A 19,131-nucleotide genomic window follows, 5' to 3' on the forward strand; every position below is an offset into this window, starting at 1 on the left:
TTGTTTTTTTCGAGACCGGTTTCTCTGAATAGCCCAGGTTGGCCTCGAACTCAGAAATCTGCCTGCCTCTGCCTCCCAAGTGCTGGGATTAAAGGTTTTTTTTTTTTTAATCTTTTTTATTGGTTCTTTGTGAGTTTCATATCAAGTGCCTGAGTACTGCTCATCTCCATTCCCTTATGTCCGTCTTTTCACCTTGCACAAACTCCCCCTCGTCCCCAATCAAAAAACCACGAAAACAAACGACAAAAAGCATGGAAAACATCTCATCATGAAAGCTGTGGTGTGTCACACTGTGTCCCACACATTTCCACTTGTAATGAGTCATTTGTTCAGGATCTCTAGCTTCTGTGATACCATCAATATTAAATCTTCGTCAGCTCTCTTCCCAGTTATCCCTTTGTAGCCCTGTGTCATGGAGATCCTGCAGCTGTATCTGCAGAACTAGCCTTGTCATGTCTCAGCTTGTCTCAGATGGGGTGGGCCAATTTCAGAACCTCTGGATCTGGGCCTGTGTGGTAGCAGAGCTGGCCAACCCACCAGCTTCTCTATTAACCTGGACCATCAGTATGAACTCTCCAGCCCTGTTCTGGCGTGGCCTCCCAATGCTGCCATTGGCAGGAGGCAGGGCTAGCTCTCCTGCACTCATACCTTTAGTTGGCTCACCTGTACCTAGGCCCCCAGAGCCAGTTCTGCTGTGCTGCCCAGGCAAGGCATGAGGCCCACTCTCCCAAGTGCTACACTCTAAATCTTTGGTCATTTTACAGATGTGGTAGTTAAAGTTTTTAACAAAGTACAAGTTTCTATAACTGCTTAGTCTGTATACAGATCCCTGGTTTTTAGGGTACAAAACAATAGAAATAATCGAACTGAAAATCTGATAATTTGAACAGTTGGACTAAATTACTACTAGTTACTACTAAAACTTATTTGTTTTTAACTTTTAACAGTGATCCTTACGTAAGAGTGACATTGTATGACCCAATGAGTGGAATCCTTACCAGCGTGCAGACAAAAACTATCAAAAAGGTTAGATTTAGCCAGCTTTCAAAGATTTTTAATAAACTTTGTTTTTTCTATGACAAGTCATTTTAAAAATAAATTACGCTATGTTTATTATCTTTTAGTCTTTGAATCCAAAATGGAACGAAGAAATACTGTTCAGAGTAAGTATTATTTTATTTTATTAAAAAATTTTTTCTTTTTAGGTACCGTTAAGTAGTCATTTACAGTATCCTAAAATAACACTTTGAAATGTGCCTACAGGTCTTTTGTTTTTTGTTTTTCTAGTTTTACGAGACAGGGTTTCTCTGTAGACCAGGCTGGCCGCGAACTCGGAGATCCTCCTGCCTCTGCCTCCCCAGTGCTGGGATCAAGGGTGTGTGCCACCACGCCCGGCTGTGCCTAGAGTTTTGAATTTTATTTATTTATTACTGGTGTGTGTGTGTAATGTGTCTGAGTGAGGATCTATCTGCACATGACATTGTGTGTGGTCGTGGTCAGAGGCCAGCTCTGTGGACTTGGCTCTCTCCTTCCACCTTGAGGTCCTGGGAATCAAACTCAGGCTCCAGGCTTACATGACAAACTCTTTAATCAGCTGATTTATTTATTTTTAAGATTTATTTTATTTATTTCATGTATATGAGTACACTGTTGCTCTATTTGGACACACCAGAAGGGGTCATCAGATCCCATTACAGATGGTTGTGAGCCACCATATGGTTGCTGGGATTTGAACTCAGGATCTCTGGAAGATCAGTCAGTGCTCTTAACCGCTGAGCTATCCCTCCAGCCCTTACACATCCTTCTTAACTCACCCCACCTCTCATCCAGCCCTGCTATTGAAGCTCGCAGCTGAGTGAGGGGCACACTTCTGCCCTTCATGTTCTCTGCAGGGTGGAGGAGATGCATTTCCAGTCTCTTGGCTGGATCATTTCTGCTTGTATTTTCCATTTTTTTTATTAGATAATTTCTTCATTTACATTTCAAATTCTATCCCAAAAGTCCTCTTGTATTTTCCGTAAAATGGTTTTTTTTGTGCCTTAGTTTCCCTTTTTTCTGTGGGCTTACACTAAGCCAGTGTTCTTAAAAAGATACCTTTTCATTTCATTTCTGCTTTTTCAATATACTTTCCACAGCTCTGATCTTGCTTACAACCCATCTCACCACCCAGCCGCCAGGCCTGTCTGCTCTCCTACCTTTGATGCCATGTGCTTCTGAGTCAATATTTATTTTGTTTCATTAAAAAAAAGTTCTTTACTTAAAAGAATGGGTGCTTGAGAGATGCTTCAACGGGTAAGAGTACTGGCTGTTCTTCCAAAGGACCTGGGTGGAATTCCCAGCACCCAGAAGTTAGCTCTCAGCTGTTTGTTGTGAACAAAACTGCTGGTTCCAGGGGATCTGACACCTCACACAGACATACGTGCAGACAGAACTCCGTAGTGCTTAAAATAAAAATCATTTAAAGGGGCTGGTGAGATGGCTCAGTGGGTAAGAGCACCCGACTGCTCTTCCGAAGGCCCAGAGTTCAAATCCCAGCAACCACATGGTGGCTCACAACCATCCGTAACGAGATCTGGCGCCCTCTTCTGGAGTGTCTGAAGACAGCTACAGTGTACTTACATATAATAAATAAATAAATCTTTAAAAAAAAATCATTTAAAAAGTTGTTTGTATGTGGATGCAACTGCATCTGTAGGCTTTTGTGAAATCCCTTGGTTTCACTCAGGGAAAAAATGCTACATGTCTGAGTTGTACGTTCAGTGTTGATGGTGGAGAACACAGAAGGGAAGAAGTCTCTGAGGTCCAGTGCAACACCAGCAAGGTGCTTCTGATGTTCATGTTCAGAGGAAGGTTTCTACTCAGAATGTCAGAACTAGGTTTTGAAACCAGTTTGGCCGGGCGTGGTGGCGCACGCCTTTAGTCCCAGCACTTGGGAGGCAGAGGCAAGCGAATTTCTGAGTTCGAGGCCAGCCTGGTCTACAGAGTTAGTTCTAGGACAGCCATGGCTACACAGAGAAACCCTGTCTCAAAGACAAAAAAAAAAAGGAAACCAGTCTGAGGTTTTAGAATCTAGAAGAAACAGCTCAGAGTTGGTTAGTCATTCCAAGGAAAGTGAAACTAACTTTAGGTTTGCTCTTTCAGTCCGAGGCTGCTGTGGCCGCCTTGGGCAGTTTCTTTGCATGTTGCTTAGAATTTTCCTTCCTTTTTTTTTTTTTTTTTTGCTTACAATTTTCTAAGATCTCCCAAGGTGCTCAGTAGCTTATTTAAAATATATTATTACTTAACTCACTGTGTTCTGCTCAGAAATATGTGCATTTTTCAGCAAACCAACATTTTTTTTGCACATCTGCTCTTGTTTTATTTTGATTCAGGACAGGGTTTGTCTTTGTAGCCCTTGGAACTTGCTCTGTAGACCAGGCTGGCCTGAAACTCAGAGACCTGCCAGTCTCTACCCCCAACGTGCTGGGATATAAGGTGTGCAGCATCACCACCTGGCTATTTATTTGTTTTTGATTTATTTACTTATTTTTAAATTTATATTATTAACTATTACATGTTATATTCATTATACTTTATTTACTTTTGATAACATTTACTTGTTAATAAAAATACTAACAAAGATGCTATAGAGAGGAATGAACTAAAAACTAAAAATTACCATCTCTACTTCTTTTTAGATTATTTCTTTGTTCTTGCTTTTTAACTGTAAGAAAATGTGAGCATTGACCATAAAAATATCCTCGATGACTTCAGAGTATAAGACAATCTGTTCTTTCAATTGATTTTTTAGGTTGGCATATAGGATACATTGTTCCATAGTAGGCTACTCAAACATTTGTCATCATTCTTTGTTCTCTGTTATCCCTTCCACAGCCCTCTGCAGTACTCACTGCCCCTCCCAGGCTGGCTCCCTTCCTCCCCCATTTACTTCCCCACTTCCTGTTATACTTTCTCCCCCCCCCCCTTCCCCCCCCCCCTCCCCACAGGGTTTCTCTGTGTAGCCCTGGCTGTCCTGGAACTCACTCTGTAGACCAGGCTGGCCTCAGACTCAGAAACCCGCCTGCCCTGGCTCCCGAGTGCTGGGATTAAAGGCGTGCGCCACCTTAGTGCAGGGTTTCTATTTTTTGCCCTCTCCATTCCCTGCCCTTTTTTGGATCTCTTCCTTTCCTGTCATGATTGCAGGTCTAATTTTGTGATCTAAACATGTAAATAAATACACACATAACAAGTTTTGCATAGAAGAGAAAGCATATAGTATTTGTCTTTCTCAGTGGCTTCTTTCACTTATACTTCTAGTTGCATTCATCTTCTTGCAAACACCATGTTTTCAATTTCCTTTTTTTCATTTTTTGTTAATTTCTACCTAATAATAAAAAGAATAATATATGAGTACATATAATCTATACACATATACTTATTGTAAATACTTAGACTTCTCATTAAAATGATTTTTCCTTATTTGTGAAAAAATATGACTTATTAAATGGCATTGACACCAACTTCTCTGTAGATACCCTCAATTCCAATGTTAACAATTCCTTTACAAAGGCAAAAGACACAAAAATTTAGCATTTGCCAAACCAGTCACCAGAGAGGGAAAATACGTCAATTTTCTTTAAAAAAAAAAAAAAGCCCCAAATCATTCCCATTATTTCATTTTTTTGTGTGTGTATGAAATAATCTGTTTTTAGAGAAAATTCTTTGAAATAATTTGTGCCTTAACAATGAGACCCTACCATTAAACATAGTATACATGAGAAATTGTCCTCCACTGTTATTTTCTTATATAGATATTAAAATATATATTACTTAAAATATACTACTGGGAAGGTAGTTTTAAGTTGATTTTTCAATAGTTGTATCAAATGTAAAGCATTAAAATAAATAAATAAAATAAAGTGGGCTGGTGAGATGGCTCAGTGGTTAAGAGCACTGACTTGTATTCCCGAGGTCCTGAGTTCAAATCCCAGCAACCACATGGTGGCTCACAACCATCCATAATGAGATCTGATGCCCTCTTCTGGTGTTTCTGAAGACAACTACAGTATACTTACATATAATAATTAAAAAAAAAAACTTAAAAAATAATAAAGTAACCAAGACTCTATAAAGCTACTGCTTAAACTTTAGGAAATGTCTACCTACTGCTTTGTTTACTAGGTATATAGGTATTGAAACAGAGGAAAAGGTCCCTGGCCGTCATGTTTTGCAAACAGTCTTTGGACTGTTCTATAAATAGAGCTGCAGACTACCCATGGCCAAGTCCAGCACTTAACACACACTGTTGTAAAGCAACAAGAAGCTCTCTTCTCCTTGTTAAGTCTGGGAGGAAACAGTTCTGACACTGCTCATTGACAGTGAACTCTAAGATAAATCGCAGAACAGTGGCTGGAAGAAAGCCTGCTCCTAATAAACCATTTACCCCAGAGCTCATGGAGACTGTGCAGTGGAGGAATGCAGTATAGAGCAGTCAGAGTGGTAACTGAAAGAACTGTTCTGTGTAGGACAAGGCACCTTCACCTGGAAGGCATAAAGAGTCCACTGTATGTGGACCACATTTTTTTCGTCCACTCAGTCTGTTGATGCTGCTGTGAATGAGAGCAGTGAATGTGGGTGTGCTAGCATCTCTCTGGGATAGGAACTTACTGGATATGTACTCAGTGTTAAATTCCAAACTGACCAGCAGCTGAGGTGCCTATTTAACATATCAAAGTGGATCTGGCCCAGATCATCCAGAAGAACATGCAGTGCTCTTGACCTGTGTGTTATCTCTCCTGTACCGATCTGGTGAGGTTTTTTTTGTTTTGTTTTGGTTTGGTTTGGTTTTTCAAGACAGGGTTTCTCTGTAGCCCTGGCTATCTTGGAACTCGCTTTGTAGACCAGGCTGGCCTGGAACTCAGAAATCCGCCTGCCTCTGCCTCCCAAGGGCTGGGATTAAAGGCGTGCACCACCATGCCCGGCTTCTGTTGACTTTTTCATTTCCAACATTTCTCTTTCTCAAAAATATGAATTTTCTCGCTAGGTTTCTATTTCACTCACATTGCTGGATTTCTCATCTGTTGAAATAGATGGTGTCGTGTGGGATGCAGCTGCGAGTTCTTCACCCATAAGTCTGTACATGTGCATGGTGTGGATCAGGGACTTTAAAGATACAAACTATCAAAACTTACTTAAGCAGAAATAGGTTGTCCAAATAGTCCGTCTTTTAAAGAAATTGAATATTGAAGTTAAAAGCATTTAGCCAAGAAGAATTTGATCCCAGTATTTCTACTGTTGAATTATGTCATACATTCTACACAGTGTTATATGAAAAAATAAAAAAGGAGGGATCATGTTGCAATTTGTTTGTAAAACCAGAAGTACTCTATTAACAAAACCAAATGTAGACCATGAGAGAATAGAACTGAACATCATTAGTATTCTAGTTTTGTTTCTGTTCTTTAAATCAGACATTTTTATGAAACCACAGTATCAGAAAATGTCATTTACTGTGATTTCTCCTATCTCTTTTGGATATCAGTACTTTCTAAATGGGTAGTAGAGAACCTAATAGATCCCTGAAAGGAAATATCTGGTGTTTGGGCAATGGATATTTCTTAGCCCACCATTTCTGTGTGTATGAGAACATGTGCACATGTCCTGTGTTTGCAGACCAAAGGACTACTTTGATCATTAAAATGTAGGTCCTTAAGGTGAAGAGAGAAGGCAGGGCTTTAGTGTAAGTATTTACATATGCACATAGACTCTAGTGTAAGCCTCGTGTGGTGGTGCATACCTGTATAGTAGATACAGGAGGATCACAAGTTCAAGGCCAGCATCTACTATATAGTGACGTTGAGACCAGCCTGGGCTACTTACCCTTTCTAGAAGAATGGACTGTTATGGTAAACCTGTAATGACAGCTTTATAGGAGCTGAAGCAGAAAGGTCACTTGAATCTAGGATTTTGAGATTAGCAGGTCTAACAGCAGAACCCCAGCTCAAACATATAGGTATACAAAATAAGACCATTTTAAAAAAATATATTAATTCTTGATAGGTGGGCTGGAGAGATGGCTCAGCATTAAGAGCACTATTGTTCTCTCAGAGGTCCTGAGTTCAATTCCCAGCAACCACATGGGAGCTCACACCCATCTGTAATAGGATCTAATGCCCTCTTCTAGTGTGTCTGAAAAGAGTGATAGTGTACTCATATAAATAATACTTTAAAAAAAGTATCTTTGCCGGGTGGTGGTGGCGCACGCCTTTAATCCCAGCACTCGGGAGGCAGAGGCAGGCGGATTTCTGAGTTCGAGGCCAGCCTGGTCTACAAAGTGAGTTCCAGGACAGCCAGGGCTACACAGAGAAACCCTGTCTCGAAAAACCAAAAAAAAAAAAAAAAAGTATCTTTAAAAAAAAATTCCCGATAGGTACAGTGACGTTCCTGTAACCCCAGTGCTAGGGGCAGAAACAGCTCAGTGGTCAATTAGCCTATTCAAAATGGGAAGTTCCCAGTCCTGTCAGAGATCCTTTCTCAAAAAATAATTGGTTGAATAAGGCACCCAACATGCACTTCTCAGTTCAACACATGTGGACCAGGTGAGCACTCTTGCATACACATGCACATATGCATACAAAATGTCATAATTCTTATCTAACGGGCTTATGAGAAAAAAAATAAGTGCTGAACCCAGTTTGATTTGCTAATCATATATTGCCCGTTCTTTGTTTTAGAGAAGAGAAGCTTAATTCTTTGATTAGAATTTGCTCAGAATGTTTTTTTTCTTCAACTTTGTATTTTCTTGTATATCTTGAGCACCTACCACAAATTCACCTATTTGACTGTAGCAGCCTTTGCTCCTCAGTAGCTCTCTTGTTTTGTGCCCGAGTGTTCTAAGCATCAGCGTTTTGATAAGTGGTTGCTATTGTTTCCTTAGCTACGTTGTTTTCTATGGGGGAACATCTGTGGTTTATTTTTACTTTGAATGTTTTGACTCATGTGAGTGTGTGTGAGCCTGTGTGAGTTTGTATGTGCCATGCAGAGGCCAGAAGAGGGTGTTGCATCCATGGAACTGGACTTACAGTCACCTCTGAGTTGTCAAGTCTGTGCTGCGAAACTGAACTCGGTCCTCTGGTAGAGCATCAAGTGTTCTCAGTCACTAGACCACTCTTCAGCGATGATCTAGACATATTTAAGTTATAAAATGAAAAAAAACTTTGCATTGCTTCTGTATGTAAAGTGTATAAACATTCAGAGATTACATTTTATAGCTTTTCATTTCTGTTGCTATTTTGTGCACTGAAACTGCATTCTGAGGTCAATACCTTCCTCATATCAGATACAAAGAGAAAATTCCAAATAATGGTTTGTGTTTATTTATGCATGTACACAGATGTGTGACCATCCATTCCAGAGGCTAGGATGGCACATGAAGCACTCGCCCTTCATTTTCATATTGTGTTCCTTGGCTGCTGTTAGAGTTATCTTTAATTGCTAACTTGACACAGTCTAAAGTCACTTGGGAAGAGAGTCTCAGTGAGGGGTTATCTTAATTGGACAGTCTTATTGGCACGCCTGTGGGGTATTGTCTTGGTTATTAGTTGATGTAGGAAGATCCAGCCCTCTGTGGGTGGCATTATCTCCTGCGAAGGAGATCTTAGATCGTGTTAAGTGTAAGTTTTCACAGTTGCATAGCAAGTTCTGTAGCCAGTAGTACCTATCCGAAATATATAAATATATGTATATATATATTTTTTTGCTTTGTTTTATGTAACATCTTTAACCTCTGGTATATTAAAAAATGGTTTCCTTTATGTTTAGTAGAAAGTAGTTTTTTGTTTGTTTGTTTGTTTTTGTTTTTCAAGACAGGGTTTCTCCCTATAGTCCTGGAACTCCCTCTGTAGACCAGGCTGGCCTCGAACTCAGAAATCGGCCTGCCTTTGCCACCCAAGTGCTGTGATTAAAGGCGTGTGCCACCACGCCCGGTCCAGTAAATTTTAACTATTGAAATATTTCTGCAAAAATGGGAGACATTAGCTTTGAAAAATACTACATATCATTTCAACAGCAAAAAGTGTTGGAATAAGTGTGACTGTGGGTAGTGTAAGTCTTGCCTATTCTTTGTGCAATTGAATTGCTTACCTGGGTCAGTAAGTTGCTCATTTTGAAGATGTTTCTTGGCATCTACAGGTGGATGATATTCATGTTTTTAAAGAAAGCTTGTTTCTTTTACGTAGGTCCTTCCACAACGGCACCGCATTCTTTTCGAAGTGTTTGATGAAAATCGCTTGGTAAGTTCTTTACACTGCATGAGTGTGTAGGTTGCATTGATGGTGAACTTCAGGTGTCAGTTGGGTCAGGAGCCTGAGATCTGAGAGACTTCTGAGCTACTAATGGGGCTACGGTATTTTTCTTTCTCCTTTCCTGGAGTTAACCCTCCTGTTTCATTCTGTTCTGAAGGACCTGTCCTGCTTGTCAAGACTGTAAAGTCTCTCTCAAAGCCTATGTGACAGGAGGTGGGGGAGGGAAGCCCTTCTTTCCCTCGTTTTCCATGCCATGTACTCGGAATCTGCAGTTGTGTGTACTGTGTGTGTGCTGCAGTGCACCACCTACTCTGTGTGTGTGTGGTGTGTGTGTGTACTGTGTGTGTGCTGCAGTGCACCACCTACTCTGTGTGTGTGGTGTGTGTGTGTACTGTGTGTGTGCTGCAGTGCACCACCTACTCTGTGTGTGTGTGGTGTGTGTGTGTACTGTGTGTGTGCTGCAGTGCACCACCTACTCTTTGTGTGTGTGGTGTGTGTGTGTACTGTGTGTGCTGCAGTGCACCACCTACTCTTTGTGTGTGTGTACTGTGTGTGTGCTGCAGTGCACCACCTACTCTGTGTGTGTGTGGTGTGTGTGTGTACTGTGTGTGTGCTGCAGTGCACACACCTACTCTGTGTGTGTGTACTGTGTGTGTGCTGCAGTGCACACACCTACTCTGTGTGTGTGTACTGTGTGTGTGCTACAGTGCACACACCTGTGTGTGTGTGGTGTGTGTGTGCTGCAGTGCACACACCTACTCTGTGTGTGGTGTGTGTGTTTCGCAGTTGTGTGTACTGTGTGTGTGCTGCAATGTACACACCTGTGTGTGTGTGGTGTGTGTGTGTTTCTGTCACTTTCAGTCCTTAGGCACATCATAACTTTTGTTTTGAGACAGGGTCATATTGGCTTGGCACCTTGCCAGGAAGGCAAAGCTAGCCGCCTCCGAGTATCCTGGAAGCTGTATGCCTTCACCTCTTATGTGTGGGAATACAGTGTGTATCACTGTGCCTATCTTTCTGTGTGGATATTGGGGATCAGAACTCAGGCCCTCATGCTTAGGAGGCAGCTCCTGTTGTGGCTTTTCTTCAGGTTTCCAGGCCCCGTTTTACTGTCCGTCTACTCTCTTGTCCATACTCTTCTATGAGCCTGTCTACATTGAGGGAGTGACCATCATTCACAGAGGCCAGGACACAGCCAACCTGAGTGCTTTCATTGGCTTGGTTTTGGTTTTAGTTTTGAGACAGGGTCTCCCTACATATCGCTGGCTTTCTTGGAACTCACTCTGTAGAGTCGACTTGCTCTGACCTTGGAACTCACTCTGCAGGTCTGGCTGGCCATGAACTTATAGGGACTCTCCTATTTCTGTCTTCCAAGTGCTGAGATTACAGGCCTGAACCTCCATGCTCAGCCTGGTTTTCTTTTATTTTTATAAAATGGCCATTCTGCCTCTTGGCTTCCTGAAAAACACCTGGAAACTAATTTTCTCTCTTTAGGGTCTTTTTTTTTTTTTTATTTGAGACAGGGTTTCTCTGTATAGCCCTGGCTGTCCTGGAACTCACTTTGTAGACCCCACTGACCTCGAACTCAGAAATATGCCTGCCTCTGCCTCCCGAGTACTGGGATTAAAGGTATGTGCTACCAAGCCTGGCCTGAATCACTTTTTTGACTAACAGAAAAATTGGGTTTGGGGTGGGAGAAACGGCTTAGTGATTAAAAGTGTCCGATGGGCAGCTATGAAAACTAGAGTTTGGATTTCATTACCAGGATAGCAAACCAGGTGTCCTAGGAATGCCATGTAAATTCCAGCAACCCCGTTCAGAGGTGAATGGATGCAGGAGGATTGCTGCTGCTTGCTGGTATTTAGCCCACCAGAGAAAACATGTGACCTATGAGAGAGACCCTGCCTTAAAGGAGTAAGAGGAGATTGACAGGGGAACACATCACAGCCTCTCTGTGTGTATCTGCATACACATGTATACATAAACTCACATAATTTTAATGAAAACTTTTGAAAAAGAATATTGTTACATTGTATAATTTTTTATTTTTTTTATTTTATTTATTTTTTTTAAGATTTATTTCTTTATTATATGTAAGTACACTGTAGCTGTCTTCAGACACTCCAGAAGAGGGAGTCAGATCTCATTACAGATGGTTGTGAGCCACCATGTGGTTACTGGGATTTGAACTTCGGACCTTCGGAAGAGCAGTCGGGTGCTCTTACCAACTGAGCCATCTCACCAGCCCTAATTTTTTATTTTTAAGAAATGATAATTGAGTCTGGCATGGAGGCACATATTTGTAATCCTAGAACTCTGTATTGAGACTTCAGGCAAGCTTGGTAGTCACTCGGAGGCAAAGGCAGGCAGATCCCTGTGAGTTCAAGGCTACCCAGTGAGTTCCAGGACAGCCAAGGCTGTATAGCAAAACCTGTCTCAAAACAAAACAACAACAAAAACAATAACAACACAGAGATAGACAGATAGACACACACCACTCATGCGTGCTCGCTCACACCCACCCACCCACCAGCCTGGTCTAGAGAGTTCTAGGCAAGCCTGCACTAGTATTAGGAGGCCCTGCCTCAAAAATAGTTAAAAACAGGAAATGATAAGTTGTATTACTGACTGAAGATGCTCCATTGAAAAATCATAATAATCAAAGCAGCCTTTTTACTTTAACTTCACTCTCTGTGCTAATGTTCATGCTGAAGTGACTTTCTTGTTTGTTTGTTTTTCGAGACAGGGTTTCTCTGTGTATCCCTGGCTGTCCCTGGCTGTCCTGGAACTCACTCTGTAGACCAGGCTGGCCTCGAACTCAGAAATCCACCTGCCTCTGCCTCCCAAGTGCTGGGATTAAAGCCATGCCCGGCTGCAGTAACTTTCTTCTTGATCCTTGGGTGTCGACTTTGTTTTTCAAGTTATTTAAATGTAATCCAGAGGGCAAGAAGCCTCTTGTTTTCCACCGTGTGTGGTTGTTTGGTTCTTCCTTCCAGTGACTTCCATGGGATGTGATTGTTTCTTCATTGTCAGCATCGGTGTTGTCAAACATATTGTTTCATTAACACATTTGAGCTACATTTGTGTAGCTTTGTGCAGTGCCCACAGAGGGTAGAAGGTATTAGATCTTCCTGGGGCGATTGTGAGCTGCCCAGCATGGGTATGCAAGAGCATGTGCAGTCCTAGCTGCTGCTCCATCTCTTCAGGACCAAAGCTTAAAAATTTAAGGTAAATATAAAGCTGTGTATTAGTCCAGATCTAACAGATCCCACAACAAGGACTCTGGAGTTCCATTAGGGTCTGAGCTCTCATTTGTCACATTAGTGGTAACCCCAGACAAATCAGCAAACAGGACATGGAAGTGTGTGCCTGTCACCAAGTGCTTGAGAAGCAGAGGCAGGAAAACCCATTTTAAGGTCATTCTTAGCTGTTCAAGGAGCCATGCTGCCAGCCTGGGCCTGTAGGAGAGCCTACATCCAAAACCAAATTAATTAGTTAAACCAAAAGTGAGACAAGGGCTGGGAAAACACTCAGAAAAATATTTTTCTTCCCCAATACAAGATCTCACTATGTAGCTTTGTCTATCCTTGATCTCATTATGTAGATCATACTGGCCTTGAGCTCACAAATATCTTTCTGTGTTTGTCTCCCAATTAAGTGTTGGGATTAAAGGTGTGTAATGCCACACCTGGCTGTTAATATTTAGTTTAATTTAGTTTATTTATTGAGGCAGGGTTTCATGTGTCTGTCCCAGGCTGAGTTCAGACTCACTAGGATAGCTAAGGATGACCTTAAATATCGATCTTCCTGCCTCCATCTCTCCAGTGCTGGGGTTACACGTGTATGCCTCCACATCTGGTGGCTTTCTGCATATTAGACATCAGTCTGCCAACTCAGCCTTGTCCCCATCTTCATGAGGATACAGATTTAAACTGTTTTAACATTTACCATGGTACCTTATTTATGCTGTGGGTATCTGCTGTGACACTCTTCATGTGTCCTGGAATAGAGCTTTCTCTGAAAGTGAATTTGAGCAGCCAGCAGGGGTCAGAAATAACGAGAGCAGTGTGCTGAGCACCACCCACACCTTAGCTCATAACAAGTTTAGAAATCACGTCGATGAGTTGGGAGTCGTGGCCACTGGGCTGGCCAGTCCACAGCAGACTCCCAACACTAACATCTATCCTTGAAAACATATCCTAGCAGACCTCTTGGGAAAGAGAAAGGTGAAGAGCCCAAGTATAATTTTTTACAAAATAATTTCTAGGAGTCTGGAAAATGTTTTCCGACTCATGTATCATTCCTGCTTTTTTTTTTTTTTTTTCTTAGCTGGTTTTAAGGCTTGTGATGGCGGTGGTGGTGGTCTGGGTCCTGATGATCATGAAATGAAAGCAGGCAGGATTTCTCTACTGGAGGTGGAGAGATGGCTCTGTGGTTAAGAGTGGGTATAGAGGATCTGAGTTTGGCTGTCAGAACCCATGTCAAGCAGCCCACAACTGCCTGTAACTCTAGTGCCAGAGGGCTCTTATACCTCCGGCATCTAGGACACGGCACCTATTGCATATGTACAAACACACCTGAATAATTAAAAATAAGTCTTAAAAACAAGTTAAATTGCCTCTTTATGAAACATGCCTTCTCTCTTGAGACCTTCAGCTGATTGGATGAGGACTGTTCACATCTTGGAAAGCCATCTGCTTTTACTGAAAGGCTGGTCACTGGTTTTCATCTTCTTCACGTCTTTAGAAATACCTTCAACAATGTGTAGACTGGAGTTTGCTCAAACAGCCTCGTGCCCTAATCTAGTAGTCAGAGTTGTTAAGTACAGTTACTTACCACAGTATGTCGGGGTTCAAGGTTCATCTGCCATCAGTAGCATCCAGAGCAGCCCATATAGCATAGATGATCACTTTATCCAATGTGTATATAACCAGTGATCCAGCAGCTCAGTGAGCAGCCAAGCTTCTTCCACCCTGGGGCCCTGTCCATTTCTCTTCAGACTCTGGGTTTCGACAAGGCAGCAGAGTACTCCCAGATGCGAGCTGCCAGCACTTCTCATTCCTCTGGCTTGAGCTTGGAGTTGACACTGGCCCTGCTAACTGTGGTGTGTGGCTCTGCGTTGCCTGAGGTCTGAGCCTACAATTTGGGCTATTCAGCATTTTGGGATTTCAACTCATGATTGTCTAGCCTTATTCCTCCAGTTTCTCAGTTACCAAAGCCTCTCATCTATAGTTGAACCTAACAAGTCATCCTGCAGAAGCAGCCACTGCATTGAGTTACTATCTCGTGTGGCCAGGCTTTCCTCACATGTCCCATATACTGACCTCTGATCCCCCAGTTTCCACCTCCCAAATGCTGGGATTGATTATAGGTGTGTCACCCCATACCGTGTTTATAGGGTGCTGGGTGTCTTATCCAGGACTTTGTGAATGATAGGTAAGCACTTATCAACTGAGCTTCATCTTCATCTGTGAATCAACTTTAAAAATCAAAGCAAACAACAAAAAAAAAAAAATCCAAGCTTGGTCCTTGGTCCTTGCTTTATGTTCAGTAGGATCAGAAGAAGGGAAAAAGGGAAAAAAAAGCCTGCTTGTGTTCCTTACATTCTGGAACCTTAAATCTTACCGAAAAGCTGTTTGTTGAGGAGAAAACATGTCAGATATTCAGCATTGTTTTATATTAAGTTTTATTCCAAGGCCTGTGTACTTAGATGGTACTTGATTACAAGTGACCTATTTAATATGGCAAATGTCTAACTTAATCCAAAGAAAGTTAGAAGGGGGCTGGTGAGATGGCTCAGTGGGTAAGAGCACCCGACTGCTCTTCCAAAGGTCCAGAGTTCAAATCCCAGCAACCACATGGTGGCTCACAACCATCCGTAACGAGATCTGGCGCCCTCTCCTGGAGTGTCTGAAGGCAGCTACAGTGTACTTACATGTAATAAATAAATAAATCTTTAAAAAAAAAAAAAAAAGAAAGTTAGAAGGAAGAAACAAGATGAGGACTTTCCTCCCTCCCACACAGAAGAAGAGTAACACACCGCAGTGTGTCCTGATGTCTGTAAAGGCATAATGGGCTAAGCACCTTCTAAAGTGTAATGCCAATTTCAGGCAAACAAAATTTAACAGATTCCAGTCTGTTATGGATTAACTGGTTAAAAATACTGTTAGAAAATTGGAATTCAAAACAGATCTGACTTAAGCAGTTTTCTTTTTTAAACAAAGTATATGTTTGACACATTTGCTTTTACTTAGGAAAAAAAACCCTTAAGTTAGAAAAAATACAGCTTGGGTGTAGTGCCATGTAGTGTAAATAACTCAACTATTTTGCTATGAATGGGCCAGTATATACTTATTGCTGGAGTTCTTGCTATAAAATTCAGGTAAGGGGTTTAAATATACCCTAGAGTATTATTTAAAAATAAATTTGCTTCTTTCAAATAGAATACCAACCTTGGTCTGTGACATTTGGGAGAGAAATTAAAATATTAAGCCTTTATTGCCGAGTAAGCTGAAAATACAGTAAAGGTTATGTAAACACAAATCAGAAATATATATCTATATATACAGAGAATCACTACCTCTGAAGGACAAGCTGTCTACTGTTCTCTGCTGTGAGAGTTTTATCAGCACTCGTAATTCTACCTCAGAGGCCATGCTAGTGGGCAAAGATGTAAACAAGCTCCTGCTTTGTTTATATTATGAAATATGTGGCCTGGTTTGTATGTCTTTATAGGTATCTAACAAGTGCGTGGGTTGTTTTAAAGCACCAGTAGGGGCCAGCAGAGGACTCTTAGAGAACAGGATTGCCATTGAGATATGTTTAATTGATGTGTTAAATCCTTTTTAGGCTTCTTTACTTACCACAACACTCTCTTTAAGTGAATGAATTGCACACAGTGGAATAAAATATCTAATGTGTTCAGACTATATTGGGGTGTAGCTTTTCTGTCTAATCTGCATATGTTTTTAATGGAATGTTTACCCAGGCTATTTCTTGGCAGGATTTTAATAGTCAAAATATAAATGGCATCATTTAAAGACTGTACTACTTGGCTGCATTAAACGTTAAAATTACAGGACAAAATGGTTGGTGACAGCTTCTCCTCAGCCTTTTTAAAATAATTTCCCCTTGAGGAGGTTATTTGGTGTTTACAACAATGTTACTGGGCTCATTTTGTAGTTCAGTCTGTCAACTTTCACTTTCATAATTGTTTTGCTAAAATATTTACCTTGTTTAATTTGACGGTCAGGTTTTATGCTCCTCACCGCACGTTTTTGTATTTCCAAGTTATTCAGCTGTTTTCATTTACTCATTCCTTAAAAAATATTACAGTCCGTGTAGTCTCTGCATTAACCTGACTAAATCTCTCAGTATGGCCATATTTTGAAATTCAATCTTTAATTTGATACTCAATCACACAGGTTTTATTTGTACCCATTTCCTGTAATCCTATAGCATTCAGTGAAAATATTAGCGGTGAGGATCACGGGGGAAGTTGTAGGCACTGAGATTTCGTGAGTTAAATGTTCGTTTTGTAGGGCTGGGGTGAAAAACTGGGTTTCCCAGTTGAAATTGAAGAAGCTTGTTGTTCTTGCGTTACTCATTCATGCAAATTGGCGAAGGTATAATTGAAACAAGGTTGGCTGTGTTTGAGTCAGGGCTGCAGCTGAGCTCAGCTTAAAGGTCGCTGGAAATCAAGTGCTTTGTCAGTGAAGGCGTTCTGACTCCCAGCGATTCTAGACACTTGAGGAACGGCAATCTCGGGCATGGGTCGTCCTTTTCTATGAAATCTGGTATCTGACGTTGTTCTGAAGTTAAAGACGCCTCCCGACAAGCTTTTTCAACACCACCGATGTTTTTTTCTCTGGATGCAGCACAGCTGCGCTAGCCTGACTACAGATAGAGCTCTTTGTTTTGACTCTCAGCCCTGAACATGCTTGGAAATGAGAACAAATGGCACAGAGTTTACGACTGCACTTCGCCGCCAGAAGAAGCAAGACTTATCCTCTGTCGGAACCCTCTGGAGATGACTTGGATAGCCACGTTCACACAGACGGCCAGAGGCCGCCCCAGATCTCAGTGGCTAGTGTGGTTCAAATGAGGCTGACCCCCAGACAGACGCCACTGGCTCCGTGGGTAGAGCATAGATCCTCTGAAAGTACTGACAAAAAGAGCAGCTGCCTGCAGATCTCACTGCAGCCCAGGTCCGGAGGGTGTCTTCCGTCTGACACTGTCGAGGCTGATAGGGACAGCACTTCCTCTACCTGTGCCTCAAAGGGTGATGCTTGCAGCAGCAGTGGAACTGACAGTGAGCTGGACAATGGCAGCCTCAGTAACTTCTCAGCCAGTGACAATGGGTCTTACAGCAGCAATGGCAGTGACTGTGGGTCTTGTGCAAGCTTCACAAGTGGAGGCTCCTCCACCGGCAGTGGTGTCAGTGACAGTAGTGGCTGTGAGACCTTTTTCAATGGAAATTTACCTTCTGACAACGCCTCCAACAGAAGCGCGCCAGTCAACACTACTCCCTGTGAAGTTATGTGCAGAAGTCCCAGTAGACTTCCCTTTGCCCAGGAGGACCTGGATCATGGAGTAGAGATTATGAAACTGCCGGTGAGCAGGGATGCAAAGGTTCCACTGAAGCGCTGCACATCTTTGGTCATTTTCCCCAGGAGTCCTTCAAACACTCCACCAGCATCCCCGACAAGCAGAGGTGCCTACCAGACCTCACACCAGTTGGTTGTATCACCTACTGAAACTGCACATCATGAAGATGGATCTGGCACCAAAGGCTTTCTGTCAACAGCTGTCAACGGGCTTCGATTATCTAAAATGGTTTGTACTCCTGGAGAAGTTAGAGATGTACGGCCACTCCATGCCAAGGGCTCATTGCAAAAGAAAATTGTCATTTCAAATAATAGGCCCAAACAAACTGTGTGTGAGAAGTTGCCAGAAGGATTTCCCTGTGTTTCCGTGCACTTGACCCAACAAAAACCAACGACATCAGATTGTGCAAACCTCCGTGGTGGCTGCACATCAGAGAGGTTAGAACTTCAGCTTCAGTCTGATTTGGACCATGGCATGCTCAAACAGAGGGCATCCCCTTGCTTACCAACCACATCAGACATGGGTTACCATTTAAACATCCGTGGAGAGTTGGAAAGACCAAATTTACCGATAAGCAAAGGCCATGCTGCTTTGCAAAGAAGTGTTTCTCTGGGTGGGACATACCCAAGTATTTCCTGCTTATCCAGCCTGAAGCACAGTTGTTCAAAGGGGGGACCATCTCAGTTGCTCATTAAGTTTGCATCTGGGAATGCTGGTAAAGTTGATAGTTTCTGGACCCAGAGAGACTTGACAAATGAACTGTCTGATGTCTGTAAGGTAAGATTCCTCTGGTCTTGAAAAATACTTCCTGGAATTCTTAGCTATCCTGATTATACTTGATTATATAGCACTATGTGTTCCTTTCTGTGGCCCTTAGTGAGGAAGTATTTAGAAAGCTTCAACTTTATATTTGTAAAGCTCTTTGTTATTTTACCAGTGGATAAACTACTTTTAAAACAAACAAACAAACAAAACCAAAACACCTTTCCTTGGTAATTTAAATCCTAAAATTCTTCCAGAACTGGCTCGATGTCATAACACTCGATCTTGGGATATTTGTTCTTCTTACCTTCAGAAATGGGATTTTCTTCTCCCTCTTAAAACCCATGTATTTGTAAGATTGCTGATCAAAAAGACTATTATATTGAATGTTTCAAGCAGAGGAAAAATAAGTGGGTTTTGCATTTACATACACCCTAGCCACAGGAATGCTGTTTCCACCCTATTTTTCCTGAGTTACCAG

General features: G+C 41.9%; 1 protein-coding gene across 2 annotated transcripts in view; it reads left to right on the top strand.

Moving 5' to 3' along the window:
• Positions 1-928: 928 nt before the first annotated feature.
• The window catches only part of Nedd4 (NEDD4 E3 ubiquitin protein ligase), a 72,456-nt gene continuing 54,253 nt past the window's right edge, over positions 929-19,131 (top strand). The window contains exons 1-3 of one of the 2 annotated variants that reach the window (XM_085844782.1): positions 929-1,026; positions 1,125-1,163; positions 9,216-9,269. In XM_085844782.1, coding sequence (XP_085700908.1) covers positions 982-1,026; positions 1,125-1,163; positions 9,216-9,269 — 138 coding nt within the window. In that variant the 5' untranslated portion in view covers positions 929-981. Of the gene's footprint in view, positions 1,027-1,124; positions 1,164-9,215; positions 9,270-15,328; positions 18,666-19,131 lie in introns of those variants that run through there. The other variant, XM_085844781.1, reaches the window with a different exon arrangement.

Source organism: Mus caroli, unplaced genomic scaffold (genome assembly GCF_978045245.1).
Source record: "Mus caroli unplaced genomic scaffold, Mus_caroli_1 scaffold_11, whole genome shotgun sequence".
Taxonomy (NCBI): domain Eukaryota; kingdom Metazoa; phylum Chordata; class Mammalia; order Rodentia; family Muridae; genus Mus; species Mus caroli.